At 34.3% G+C, this 14544-nt stretch overlaps 2 protein-coding genes across 3 annotated transcripts; both read right to left on the bottom strand.

The window, feature by feature from the left end:
• LOC117619535 (putative expansin-B2) lies at nucleotides 1-1523 on the bottom strand. Its single transcript, XM_034349516.1, has 4 exons — nucleotides 1288-1523; nucleotides 1048-1160; nucleotides 724-911; nucleotides 1-462 (listed from the first exon to the last, which is right to left on the bottom strand). Exons 1-4 carry the CDS (start codon nucleotides 1475-1477, stop codon nucleotides 135-137), a joined length of 819 nt encoding a protein of 272 aa, XP_034205407.1. The 5' UTR covers nucleotides 1478-1523; the 3' UTR covers nucleotides 1-134.
• Nucleotides 1524-9376: 7853 nt separating this feature from the next.
• Nucleotides 9377-10471, bottom strand: LOC117617255 (cyclin-U2-1-like). Of its 2 annotated transcripts, XM_034346558.1 has the most exons (3): nucleotides 10082-10471; nucleotides 9929-9976; nucleotides 9377-9834 (listed from the first exon to the last, which is right to left on the bottom strand). In XM_034346558.1, the coding sequence occupies exons 1-3, from the start codon at nucleotides 10354-10356 to the stop codon at nucleotides 9570-9572; spliced, it is 588 nt and encodes a 195-aa protein (XP_034202449.1). In that variant the 5' UTR covers nucleotides 10357-10471; the 3' UTR covers nucleotides 9377-9569. The 2 variants fall into 2 exon arrangements, with proteins under 2 accessions (XP_034202449.1, XP_034202448.1); XM_034346557.1 differs by having other exon boundaries at nucleotides 9929-10464.
• Nucleotides 10472-14544: the final 4073 nt, after the last annotated feature.

Genomic DNA, 14544 nt, shown 5'->3' with positions numbered 1-14544 from the left:
AGCTTACGGAATTTCTTCATAAAGACAAACCGATTTCAGTGACGAACGATCAATAATTAAGTTGACTACTGGCAACTAATTAATCTTATTTATTAAATCATCAAACCAGTACAATATCCCAGATTTTATTAGGATTAGAAGTTTACAAGGGATCGATAAGTCTGGCCGGCTTGCCAACCATCCGGAATGACATTGTTTGCTACAAGGGCTTGGCCGTCGCTTGCAGTGAGCCTAATAGAGAATGGGGCTTGCAATGCTGAGCCTGAGTCAAGTTTCCAAACAGCACCCCAAGATTCCTGCATGAGAAGCCATGAGTCCGAGTCTCCACCACTTTGCTTGAGATGAACTTCAGTTAGGTCACCTGCTCCATCTTCATACTCGATTAGGGTAGCAAAATAGTTAGGGTTTGAACCCGAGTCGACACGAAAGATGAGGGTCACTCCAGGATAGTTGCAGTCCACTCTGTACATATATTAAGAATAGGGGTAATATCATTTTGCAAGTCTGACACGTTGCGTTACAATAAATTGTAGATTCAAATCACATATTTAAATGGCATCCATGTAATTAATAGTTCAAATTGACTTTTGAATGACATGTACAGACTATTTGGTAAAAGAATATTCTTCTCGGTAATTGAAATATAAAACGGAAGAAGATTGACCATAGAGGACGGTATAGGAGATTCAGCTTTCTTTTATACATATTATTTTTTTATTTTACCTTTTATATTGAATCTGCAGGACTCCAGCATTCCGTAGTTGTCCCTCCTGGCCGGAAACTGCCATGGCTCCAAACGCAGTGCCGCTCAAATCAAAGTGAACCGACTCTGAAGTACATCCGGGGCACTCATCGGTTATAACGACAGTGGCCGAGTTCCCTGAGCATGCAGCATTCGTCGTGCACTTCACCTGAAATTTGTGTTATTAATTTTAGCTTCGTAATATATTCTTAAAATTGAAATTGAAATTATTTTGTATAAGCACATAAATTAATTTTCAATATTTGTGTCACATCCATATACATAAGCCGCTACATATGTTTGACCTGATAACAAGCTCCACATCCTTTGCCTGATTTGAATAAAGAAGGGCCTCCAGCAGACACCATTTTAGAGAATGGAGAGTTTTCTACAGCATTGCCATAACCACAAGCACCCCCTATACACAAGATCAATAATTAAAATGTATATTTCTAATGTAAAACCTAAAATCATGAGACAAAAGTCACGTATTTTGATATGAACATAAATAACCAAAATAATTTTTCTATATATATATCCTTTACCATCAGTCCCGGCACCGTCGGGGTTTCCATACCAAGTTGCACCGGCTGCCGCCCAGTCAGCGTCAGACTGAAGCCTTGACACACTGAAGAGTTTTGGGTTGAAGCATGAGCTAGGGTTTAGGTTCAGTAGAATAGAAAACAAGGTTACAAGAGTAAACATGGACAATGAAGGTTGAAGAACAAGAGCCATTATCTGCTTACTTAATGAGTCTAGTAAACCAGGGGCAATTGAAGTCTTGGCTTATTTGCCAGATTTGAATTTGAATGGATTATTGGCTGGTATTTATAGAGTGTGAACAACTGAAGCAGAGGCTTATCACTTTCAAACGCACCCAATTATTGAATGCCACGTGTGATAATTTATTTTCTTAAGAACCAACCCAGATTTTATTTATTTATTACAAATAGAAAGTCAGTTTGATTTTGCAATTACAAACATCTCCTTCACTTCACGTATGCTCTTCATTTGAGGTTCTTGGGTTCGTATATATATATATATATATATATATATATATATATATATATATATATATATATATATTCGCACTTCATAGATTGTCATCAGCAAACATGGAGTATGGAACTTTTAGCCACCCATCCTCAAACAAATCCAATATCAAAAGGCGAGCTCCAGAAACGATTTCGATGAAATATGTTTCTAACATGAGATCAATCAATGATTTACAGTCCTCGTCGTGTTATATAAATTTAATCAATACATAAAAGAGTTCCGGTGAACACGGTTAAGAAAATAAGAGGTCACAGATGTGTGGAAAGAAGCTTTTAAATGGAAGACTTATGATATCCTTAGGAAATTTTCTACAAGTCCCAATGAACACGGTTAAGGTCATTGCACTGTGTGTAGCCTCATTAGTGTTCGAGTCTAGCTATCCGCAGTCCTCGTTGGTCCGATCTGTAATTTCCTACATAAATTCATACCCATAGCAACTGGCAATTGGATACCACAAGTAAGTCCTTCCGGTTCAAGGTTGTGAGTATGCCATGGCGCTGGTGGTGAGAGTAACCAATCTCCCCCTAAACTTTTCTTCATTTAAAAATAAAATAAAATAAAATAAACTTTAGATCCCACAAGCAAAGTGATAATGTATTGTCCCACCCAAAAAGAATAAAGATTAATTTCTTAGAGAATTATACTGTTTTTAATCCATGACTTCTATTAAAATCTTACCACTAAAATAATTATTGCCGCAAATTATGTGCTCCATGAGCATATTTGGTATGGGCATACTATGATCAGTACTATATATATATATATATATATGTGACAACATGGGTAAGCAATCACGTCAAGAAATTTAAAACCAATGCCATATACATATGAAGATGAAGTATATATTCCATGGGCACAGACAAATCATGAAACCTTTTTTATTTCCTCAAAAGATTGCATTCATATCTGTATATACAAGTGAATAAAATACGCCGGAATGCTTTCTTTTCTAGTACTTCATGCAATTGAATTGGTAGGTGTTATTTTTCAACCGAGGTTGATTCTTTCTGTAATTGTAGAGATTATTCTTTAAACTGTACCGAAACCCCAAATGATTTTTTATTAATTTAATGGCATAGTTTAATTTCGTACCTAGGTATTGTGCATTTGTAGTTATGCTATATTGCTTGACTTTTAATTTGAATTTAATAGTACAAGAATGGATTTGTAATCCAACTCTTCATATTAAATATATTCATATTCCGACGACATAGCCCGATTTTTTGGTACTGTTACTTATCCTACTATCAATAATATACTATCGTTCTTTTTTCAAAAAAATATCTTCATGAAAAGAAATTCATATTAAAAGTCAAACAATCTCTAAATAACCCATATCTTTATCTGGCACTAATCCAACATCCAATTTATCATTTATACAAGTTTTTTTTCCTCTCTTCTTTATAATTATACAAATTATGTGGGATATTTACAAATTTTTGTTAATGGGTGAACAATGGATTAGTCACAATTTGGTATCGAATTCATAACAAATACATATTGTTCTTCTATTCATGTGAGTCGAATATAAAATTCTAAGTAGAGATTAGTACCACCAAACAGTAAGCTAGTTAATTTCTTTATAATGACTAAATTAACCATAAATTTCGTTACTAAATAATTGTTGCTATTTACGTTCTTAATGTCAATGTGGTTAATTAATTGAACAAAACATATTAAAAGTTCGAACTATAAAAGTAAACCCGAGTCTACTTGGTGGGGTCCAACGTAGCTTCGGACCCACCAGATTATTGCAGTCCTTGTAAATAATCCATAGAACCCCCCTTTCAAGGAGCTGAGTACATAATAACCTCAAAGTCCAAGTACAAGATTTCCGGTTTTTCGGTTTTTACTAAGGTGAGAGCGAAATGAGTTCGTTGATGCAGCCGTTAATGGCGGTTTGTTGACAGTTGAAAATCGATCACAGCCCAACACGTCATATCAAGTGAGATCACACGGTCGGAAATATACCCATTCCTCCACGTGCGTGTACACATCATTGAAATTCATATTACGGGCATTTGGCGAAATTTGGGCACGGATAATTCTTTTTATTTTTATTTTTGGTCAAAAGTACGTAATTCTAGCCAGCCTTATTTTTCCAAAGACCTAATATGGCTTTTGTCTTATCTATTTTCGTCAAGCATGGGAATGGTTGTTGGTTGACATGTTTGCTTGCTTTGCCATGATCTCAAGTCGATCTCTTCTTTTTTCACCATTTTTTCTACATTATTTGGGTTTTGGCCTAAGGCATTAGTGACCAATTTGGCTATTGACAGGACTGATTTTTAGATTTTGACGACTTTGTGTGAAACTTAGATTTGACACTCATATGATCTAACATGAAAATATTGTATCTTTCATGAATTGATACCATAAAACAGTAAAAGTAATAAACACAGTTATCTGTCATGAAGACACGTTTAGTTCAGTGATGAAGTGTGATAATGTTGTTTGATTGGACATGGATTCGATGCTCCTTGGTTCGCACTGCCCAGGACTAGCCATGCTAATTGGGGTGATTGATTTTGGTTTGCTAGCACCATCATGTGAGAAAAAGATATATATCTAAATTCAATGCATTGAGGGAGGCACCACATGATCTAGATGGCTATCACTTTCAGAGAGAAACTAAAAAAAGAAAGGTTTAAGGTGGGAAGGAAAATCCGAAATGGAAATGGATGAAGGTTCTAGTAGGTGAAACAGAATGAACCACTTTGCTCCTAAACTGAACATCTGAACAAGTTTTGTCCTTGAATATATCATTAACTGAAAAGGCTATCAAAGGCATATTCCCATTTTAATAGTTAAGATAAGAACATGCAATTTTGAGCCAAAATCATGTGGAACCCAAATAGTATTTAAGGTCCAAAATCATGAGAAAGTCAGATGCAATAACTCAAGAAACAAAATCACCAAACCACTCAACATATCATGTCATGCATGACTGATCACCAAATACTAAAAACTAAGGCCTCGTTTGTTAGGAAGGACTAGACTAGACTAGTAAAATGCCTACATTTCATGTGCATTTAAAACATAATATGGATATTATTGTCTAACTTTGTGGATAAAGGATGACTATTCATAAGAAGTTGATGACTAAAACTTATCCCTTCTAATCTTACCATTTTCGGAGGAATAAGTTTTAGTCATCAACCTCTTATAGATAATCTTCCCTAGCAAACAAGCCAATGTATTGTTTGTTTGTAAGGTTAGGGAAGAATCAAACCCCCTTGACAAGGCCGATAACCAAACACAATAGAGAAAGGGAAGTTATGAAATTACAATATAACCCAAGTCCATTCAGCCTTAAAGCCTGTCTTTAAATTCCACTAAAGAGCCCATGCCCAAATTCTCCTAAAACCCATATCAAATTCTAATTTTTTAAAAAGTGAATTTATCATAGTATAATTTTACTCAATTGACCTTATTGAATTGTGTATTTACGGGCCCAAAATAGTAAAGGCCTAGTCAATGGACCAAAGTATGACGACATTGTCCTTCCTTGTTGAGTGAAAAATGAATATTCAAAGGGCAATTGAAATTGTGAACCACCAAATTTTGGTCATTGTTTATGGGCCAACCCTTGTTGATTCTAACGGACCAAACCACCAAATTTCAGCCAGTGTTTTTGGGCCACAATGTGTAAGATTTCTAAATGCACCAAAATATATTTAGTTACACCAACACCCTTTGATGTTTTTGATTCTTTCACAAAATTCCTTGAGATTTATGAAATTACACAAATACTTTCTAAAATTTTAAATCATTTTCACAAAATCCATTTTCCGTTGATTTCAATATAACTAGTCTGAGTTTGGTTTTGTTTTGAATTATACTAAAAGCCATTTTCAGTATTTTTCTCCTTTTTTTTTTTTAATGTGGACAACTGACTTGATTAAAATTAAAACTGAAAACTTGTCAAGGAGAAGATAGATCAGCAGCTTTTTGATGGACTAGGAGATAATTCGGAACACCCTAAACCAATCTCTGTTCCAACCAAAACCAACCACTCATTTCTTTGATTCTTAATCATAATTAGACAAGAAATGGCACCCATAACCTTAATTTTGTTCACCAAAAGAAATTAAGAGAGAGTTAAATTAGGTCAGTGATCATGGACATGGGGGCACAAACCAAATTAAGATCTGATTACATGTCTGTTTAACCAAAAACAATATGTTTATATGAACAACTAATCTGGTTCATATATGGGTTACTAAATCCTAATCTCCATACCTTCCAGACATTGAGCTGGCCTCATCATTTAAAGTAAAATAAAAATAAAGTAGAAGAGATTCCCCTATCATTGTCCCTCTCACCTATAACTTATTTTTATACAATAATTAAAAAAAGATTACAGAAAACATCAAATCCACCTTCTCTTGTATTTTAAATTGTTTTGTTAGAGCCTGTTTTTCAAGAGCATGGAGAAATAAAAAAAGTACCCACAAACAGAAGACATAAAAATTATTAGAGCTCATGCACTTTCTGGGCATTTCCACAAACTTCCAAAATCTTGCATTTTCTAGACTTTGATCACTAAATAATATCTAAAATTAATTTATAATGTGTGACTTGGGAGCTGAAATTACAAGAGGGGGAGAGCCTTTTACTCTCTCTTCTTGGGAAAGGTGGATCTTGTAATATTATAATTTTTATACACTCCTGCAACCTGTTTTGTAACATGGAAAACTGGTTCTTTCTTGTGATATACTATACAATATTTGATTTTAAGGAACCTAATTAATGTGAAAGCAGAACTTGAAGGACCCAAGAATTTTTTATTTTTTATATTTAAAAATTGTGGGATTGTATTCATAATTCAGTTATAAAAAAAAAAATCACTAATAATAAAGGACCAAACCAAATTAACCATAAGTTACAAATGATTATTACAATAATGAAGCAATCTAACATCGAAATTAAGATAATTTAGTGTGTCTCTACTAATGATCACACAAAATTTAAAAAATTCTAACATTAACATTCTAAAATTACAAACTCAGAATAATAAAAAAGATATAACGTATCATAACAATAAAATAAAAAAACTCAAAAAAAGAGGTGGATAAGCTACAAGTATCAACAAGTCAAGTGAAACTTTGCATCTAAATCACTAATGAGAGAGAGAGAGAGAGAGAGAGAGAGAGAGAGAGAGAGAGAGAGGGTTTCAGGTGGGGGGGACAGTTTTTGTTGTATATATGATAAAGTAAATGCAATGAGGATTTTAAAGTGTATTTGGTCACTTAGAAAAGCGGTGGTAAAGAATGGTGCTGCCAAATTATAAACACAATCCCACCAATTCTGGCTCACATATTATATTTAAGCTCATAAGCAACAACTAGCTTATTTTATGAGAGCTTCATCCTTCTTTCCTTTTATCTTTTATATGTTTTTTTTCTACTTCTGGTTTGGATATGTTCAATAGCTGGAATTGCATTGTGTATGAAAAAGTTGACTATCTGATCATAAAATTTCAGGTCCATGACTGCCCTCAGAATTTTGTAAGACTCACCACCTAACATATTCTTTTCTACCCGTACACCCAATATCATCAACAAAATGTTGAGGCATGGCTAGCTGGTCTTTTTTTACCAACCATGGCATCCATTATCTTAAGTCCTTATAATAGTCAACTAGAAAGTGGATCGTTCAGTCAATGCGGTCTAATCCCATGGAAAAGAGTTTTGATTTGTATACAATTTGGCAGTTTTTGAGTGAGAAAACATTCATATCCCCCAATATCTCTTATATAAAAATAAAATAAAATAAAGATAGATCGCTCATCCCGTTTAACCCTCAGTCGATATCTTAGTATGTCACTGAAAGTCATTATCAAACTACTTAGTAGTCGCATCTCTATTCTAAAAAATGTATATGTCATCTTCCTTCCAAATAATTGTGTTCCAGGGGAATCTATGATTACCAAAAATCTCATCCAAAGTTTTAGCTTTAGTAACATGTAGTTATAGTTGTAGTCATAGTTGAACACAAAATCCTTTTAAAAAAAAAAGATGATTAGTAGCTCTAAAGATATATAGATGGGTTAAAGTAGAACCACAATTATGTCTTATTGTGATTAGGCCATAGCCGTTTTATTGAAAGGTCAATATTACCACAAGGATCACCAAACCTCTCCTAAAGAAATATAGACAAAGAACTTGCATGTCATGCTTTTTAACCACTTTCACTATGTCCCTTACCCTATGATTTTCCCACCAACCTAGTTGCAACGTCGATTGACATATATACGTTAAAAGGTTAGTCATGTTTGTTGCACATGATGGAAACTAACAGAAAATTTTGACCAAATTGGTGATTGTGGGGAGATTGGCATGAAGGAAAAGTTTAAAGGGTAATTAAAACCGAATTGAAAGTTCATAGGTGAAATGGAATAAGGTTCCAAGTTCATCATCGTTTGGTAATATTGTTTAATGGAAAAGAGGAAAGCAAAAGTATACCTAAGAACATGTGGGGACAGTTAAATTTCATTATCAAGGAAAATAGTGTTTAAAGTAGTCATTTGATCATTTCTAAACTTGTCTGTCTTCTTTCAACCACTTGTTGTCCTCTCCTCTCCACCGCTGCGATTGCTTTCTTTCACCCACTTTTCCTCCCACTTTCCTACTTATACTTGTTGTCTGTCGCTCGCTGGTAATGATGCATCATAATCTTGATCCTTTGCCACTTTGTAAGGCGTTAAGTATAATATTAAAGTTTAATTAACCAATTCAAATCCAAGATTATTGATCAAATGAGAAGGTCAATTCTTCAAATATATGCTTTATATGCTTTACAAATGGCCTGTCGTCCTTTCTTGTTTACTTTGATTAAAAATATATGGATCTGCATGTGCCCATGTGTGAAAAACAAAATCTTTTTATCATACAACAATTTCGAAGTAATTAAAAGGTGTAAGATCTTTTGGGGGTAAAAAGAAAGAAGAAGGTAAGAAAAGTTGGGTGGTAGTTTTTTTTTAAATATTTTTTTATTTAAATAAAAACATTCTTATCATGTCTCTAAGGTAAAACTACCAACATAACTAAGTCAACTTTTTCACTCTTCGCAGAAATTTTAAAAAAAAAAATTAATGTCAACTAAGTCTAATCCGGTGAAAAATGACATTAACTTATATATGCAAGTCCCATGTTCAAACTCTCGTAATATTATGCAAGTCTCATATTCGAACTCTCATGACATCTTTCTACTTAACTTGTCCCCTTATTGACCCAAAAGTAAAAATCCACTAATAACCCTTAAAACACCCTGGACGGCAGCAGCGGCCTCTCAAAATAGGGTTATCTTCCCCCAGCTGTTAAATATGTGTAAATGGGTTCTGCAAATTGCTTTCAGATGGAATATCCAATCACTTCCATGGTCCGTTTAAAAACTTCCAAAATGTCACATCAAAAGCAATGATGCATTTCAGAACACAAGAAAAATGCCAATAGTTTTGCAGGCTTTCTACATTGTATTCAGAGTTACCAATTCCCTTGGATGCAATCAAAGTTTATGCATTTTTAAAGCTTACTTTACCAAGAAAACTAATGTTACGTCTGGATAAACAACCAATTAGGCCAATTTGGAAAATCATACTTTTCTTACTAAAAAAGATATAACAGTTTTACACATCACTCTGTGTCGGCTTCCCTAAGTAAACCCCCCAAAATTACATCGCAGATTATACAGAAATATGTACAAAAGAATTGGTGGACTAAAATCCCACAAAGAGGAAAGAAAAGTATTGGAAATTGTTTCATTTGATTTATAACAAAAGACCAGCAAACTGATTATATCTTCTCTCTTCATTTTGCCTGGTTTTGATTTCTTCTGCACATCTCAATGTGCTTTCTATGTGGTAGCCTCCTCCAATACTAACTTCTCTTTCCAAGTGACAACAGTAGCTCTCAAACACACTCACATTGACGTGCAATTTGAACCCCATCAAGAACAAAAACTCAAGCTCCAACTTGTTCAATTCATTGGTTGTCAATCCTCCAACTCTTGCAAAGTAAGAATTTCTGTAATTCCTGTTCAAGAATCAAGATTACATATCAGAAACTGAAATACAAAGAGAGAGAGAGAGAGAGAGAGAGAGAGAGAGAGAGAGAGAGAGAGACTTACATGTCTTCAACATACTTAGAAGCCACCATTATAGTTGTGATGAGAAGCCTATGAACATTTGTGACATTGATCTTAAACCCAGGATTGTTCTGGCAAAACCGATCAATATAAACATATGCAACCACATACACAGAAGGTCCAGCTCTGGTGTACCTGAAAATCCTCTCCAGATAGGATTGGATTGTCATGTCCAGGGTCTCATGGCACTCAAAAATCCGAGTCTTCTTCATGTCCTTGGACATGTACCAAGGGCTGCTGCAACTCTTGGCAATCCTCTGGTTCCTGGCCATGCTTCTCTCAATCAGAGAAGCAAGAACATTAACCACCAGAGGGGTAGTTGAATCTTCTTGGTATGAATAAGAATACAAATCTGATCTGAGCTTTCTTGGAGAGATTATGAGAGATGTTGATGTCGATGATGAAACCATGTTTGCAAATTGTATTTTATTAAACTTGAGTGAGAAGAAGAGAGAAGAGAGGCTTATAAGATTTTGGGGGTTTTGTGGTGAAAGAGTTTTGGGGTTGAGAGTTTATATACAAATAGGAAATTTTGAGACTCGGGTGATGCCAAGTGAATACAAAAATAAATTTAGAGAAATGAGTCAAGTGACATTGGTTTTGAGGAGAAAGATTCCCAAGAAACGAGAATATCATTATTTTATTATTTTCGATTAATAACACTATAATGCTTGTTTTAATATTTTTACGTAACATAGTATTATTAGTCGAAGATAACAAAACAGTATTATTTCCGTTGTAACTAAATTTTTCTCGATTTTGAGACATTTGGAAGGTGGATGGAAGCTAAAAGATGAAATCAAACAATAAGATATGTGCCTGCTATTTGTAAAGGCAGAGTACAAACAAACAGATCAGCTTTCCCATTGTATATTAACACAAAACGCATATACACATTTGATTTGTTATTATTATTATTGACCCTTCTTTTTTCTATTCAAAACAAACAAGATTTTGATATTTATTATTAAATTCCCGCCGACAGTCGGTTGAAGGACAAAGAAAGGCATGGGAAAGAGAGGGCTGAGTGAGGAGAGAAGGAGAGGGAGGAGGAGGAGCATTCATAGCTGGTAGGTCTTTGAGCTGGTGTATTTGGGCCCAGAGAACTAGACGGCATTTAAAGATTGACTTTTCCTCGAGGTTTGTGTGATTGTACAAATCCAAAGTGGCACTTGCACTGAGTAGAAGAAGAAGTTACACGTGCATATGGGGCTTGACTCATCAGTGTCACATATCTTGGTTTGCAGCTGGCGGTACGGCCAATATCTTTCTCTGCTTTCCTTGCAGAAAATGAAAGCCATTCATCTTTCTCTTTTCTTTCCTTCCTTAAACTGATAGACTACTATCTGCAAAGAGAGTACTATTAAGTCAAAGTGTGCATTTTACCATGTGTTGACATATATAGGTGCTGAAGAATGTAAAATCCCGTACCAGAAATTTCACAAAATAAAATAAATAAAATACATTCATTTAAGATGGTTCTACTACTAAGTATTAAGGTATTTTGTATAAAATCTCACATATCCCGGATTATGCATGTTTTTAAATTGAGGACGACATCAATATTGGTTGTAGTAGACTGCTAGTTCGTCCTTCTGCAATCTTAACAATAGAAATGTGGCAATGAAGTAAGGATGACACAATATTTTACGAACTATCATAGTATTGTTGACATAAACGATATTGAAAGAGGGAGGATTCAAATATAGAACTTCAAATGCAAAGGTAATTACTCTTAACAACTTGAGTTACAAACCTTTGCCGAACCTTCATAATAACATTTTAACAAATTAATTTTCCAATAGTATTTTATGGGGTTTTCAAAATCGTAGATGAATTTCAGTCTGAAAAATCTTTCAATACATTTTCATGTACCTTACTCAGATTAAGAAATCACAAGTGGCTTGGATGAATCCATGGAAGCAGTACATGATAATTGTATTTCACACTATTATGAGGCACAAGCACTAGTAAGCAGAACAGGCCGAACATACAGCCTTTGTTTCGGTACCAAGAAACAAAGCAATGGGTCCAACTGATACAAAAACAATGGGTCACTCACGATATCCTCCCAGATTTTGTGCCATTTCAAATATCTTTTCACAATAATTGAGATTTTGGTTTTTTTCTGATTTATATGCTGCATGAGATTGAGTGGCCAAAAATAATGTATATCATTAGGAGCCGACACCAAAATTGAAATAAAATAAAATAAAATATTTTTTTTAAATAGTTAGGAAAGAAAACTCGACTTGAGCTCGATCCTGTATTCCATTGGGGGAGGAAGAATCCCCCACCATTATGGTGGGAACCCATTAGCAAATAAAATAAAATCTTCGATCTCATTTTATGTAGCCATTTTAAATTAGAGTCCATACTAATTGCCAATAAGACAAAAAAGAAAAGAAAAAGAAGGACCGCATGCTAAAATCTTTTTGGCTCAAGAAATTAGTCACACCGACACTCACAATATGAACGGAAACATCCAATCCATATGCAAACTATTTTTCCCTTTTATTATGATTTGTTTTCTTCGATTTCAATCCAACAACATTTATAAAATCCTATCTCACTTTCCAGAGATAGTGCTACTTTTAGCATGTCGACCAATTGTACGGTAGTATTCTTTTAGGGTTAATTACAAATTTGACTCCTCAACTTTTTCACTTGTCCACTTTGGTCTCTTTTTTTTTTCTTTTTTTTTTTCCCTCCCCAAGTTAGCCTTCAATAATTATTTAAAAAATAGACAATTTGAATTAGCGAAATACAATGTAGAATGAGTCCTACAAAAGTATCCCTCAAATAAGTTATTTGAGAAATCCCTACAAAAGTATCCCTCAAATATATATATAAACTTCAAAAGTTTAAGAATCAACTTGGAACAAAAGTGATTATTGGGATTGGGACCAAAGTGAGAGAAACCAAAAAAAATAAAAAATCAGAGGGTAAAGGCCGAAGCCCACAATAAACAGAACTCATTAACAGCTGAATCCAGAACTCTGCTTCTTAAGCTAAAAGCCAACCTTCAGACCAAAACAACAACAAAAAAAGCTAAAAGCCAACCTTTCTAGTGAAGCCCTTTAACAACGACCCAACTCATACCTTATGACTTTAGAGCCCATTTCCATAAGCAGTGCCTTTGGTTGCTCTCAAAGCAAAGGCCCATCTATGGTGGTTCTTCCCAAGGTCTTGCTGGGCTTCGCAAATTAGGCATACTTATGGACTATGCACATCATGACGCACGTCTCTCGCCCGACTCTCATGTATCATAATCTACCAAAAAGTCTTTGTTTAAGAGTGCTGTTATTTCTACTCTCTGTTTTGTTTCCTTACATAGTAAATTTGAAAAAACATAATCATATCTTTCCATCCACTATTACTTCTAAAATATCCTTTAATTATTAATTCAAGCAAATTCTCTTTGCTAAACATTAGTAGTTGAGATATAAAGAGGATCAAGTTGTGTTTGACGTACTATATAAATGTTTTAATATAATATTTTGATTTTCTGGATCCTTCAGTTTTTTATTATCTGCCTTGCAAGTTTTGAAAACATTTTGGATAAATGAGTTGAGGTTTTTTCCCTAAGTCCTTAGAAGTCATTTTATAAATGATAAATTTGTTTTGAAAAATTTGAAGATAAGATGGGTAGAGAAATATGACAAAACGTGGAAATGGCAGCACTCTTATTCAATTCCTCTTTCATTAATCGAAAGAAAAGGCCTTCAAGTTGCTAAATAAGTTATAAGATAACTAGCGCTTATAAGTCCTGCGTTCAAAACCCCTCCTCCAATACGGTTTGATAAATAAAATGTTCATAAGGTGTAAATAGAAAAACTCATCTTTCTCTTAATAGGCAAGGCAACCTTTCATTGAGCATTGTAGTTTAACCTCTAACAAGAGTGACAAAGGAAAATCCTCATGTTCCGTATTAGATATCTGTTAACCCAAAATGGGCAAATCCCATTGGATGATTCAAAGAAAAATTTAAACCCACATATTGCACAAGAAAATGACCATTTGTTTTTCCTTTGATAGGAATGGAAAACAACAACCCTGAAAGAAGCCAATACAAATGGTCCTAAACCTAAAGGCATCTTTCCTATGTGAAATCTATTCAATGATTGTGGTCCATGACACTTTTTTTTTTTGTTCTTATTTATTTTATATTTGTCATTTTAATTGCAGTTAGAAAATTTGAGGGATTTTAGGTTTTTCCTCCAGCTTACAAAATAAAATAAAAAACATTCGGAAAAAAAAAAAAAATCGTTATATCAGACAAGATGTGATTCGCCGGCAAAAGTCTAATTCAACGCGTGCTCATCCAATAGTCGCATCAAATGCCTTTATAGACTTTGTCGCCAAAAGCCACAGGTGACAGCAACAAATCAATCATGCAAATTGCTAGTAGAACGCTGACATTAATTTTTTTTTCCTTACAAAATTAAAGCTAAAAGGTCGGTCACAATCACATGTACCTCTGGGTTGATTCTATCCGTTGTTACATTCTTATGAACGCTGATGCATCGTTGTTGACTCAAAGCTAATGCAACGACGTATTATGATGCGTGTGTGAGTAAACGAAAGTACTTTGATAA

This window comes from Prunus dulcis, chromosome 2 (genome assembly GCF_902201215.1).
Source record: "Prunus dulcis chromosome 2, ALMONDv2, whole genome shotgun sequence".
Classification (NCBI taxonomy): Eukaryota; Viridiplantae; Streptophyta; class Magnoliopsida; order Rosales; family Rosaceae; genus Prunus; species Prunus dulcis.
The sequence above is the reverse complement of the archived record's forward strand: the minus strand, read 5'-3'. Positions and strand labels throughout refer to the sequence as shown.

Excerpts from the sequence above, each read along its gene's own strand:
- LOC117619535 (XM_034349516.1), bottom strand. The coding sequence starts at position 1,477 with ATGGCTCTTGTTCTTCAACCTTCATTGTCCATGTTTACTCTTGTAACC. Across the intron at positions 1,161-1,287 it reads CGACGGTGCCGGGACTGATG|GGGGTGCTTGTGGTTATGGC; the intron begins GTAAAGGATATA and ends TCTTGTGTATAG. Across the intron at positions 463-723 it reads CTGCAGATTCAATATAAAAG|AGTGGACTGCAACTATCCTG; the intron begins GTAAAATAAAAA and ends ATATATGTACAG.
- LOC117617255 (XM_034346557.1), bottom strand. The coding sequence starts at position 10,356 with ATGGTTTCATCATCGACATCAACATCTCTCATAATCTCTCCAAGAAAG. Across the intron at positions 9,835-9,928 it reads TCTAAGTATGTTGAAGACAT|GAATTACAGAAATTCTTACT; the intron begins GTAAGTCTCTCT and ends ATTCTTGAACAG.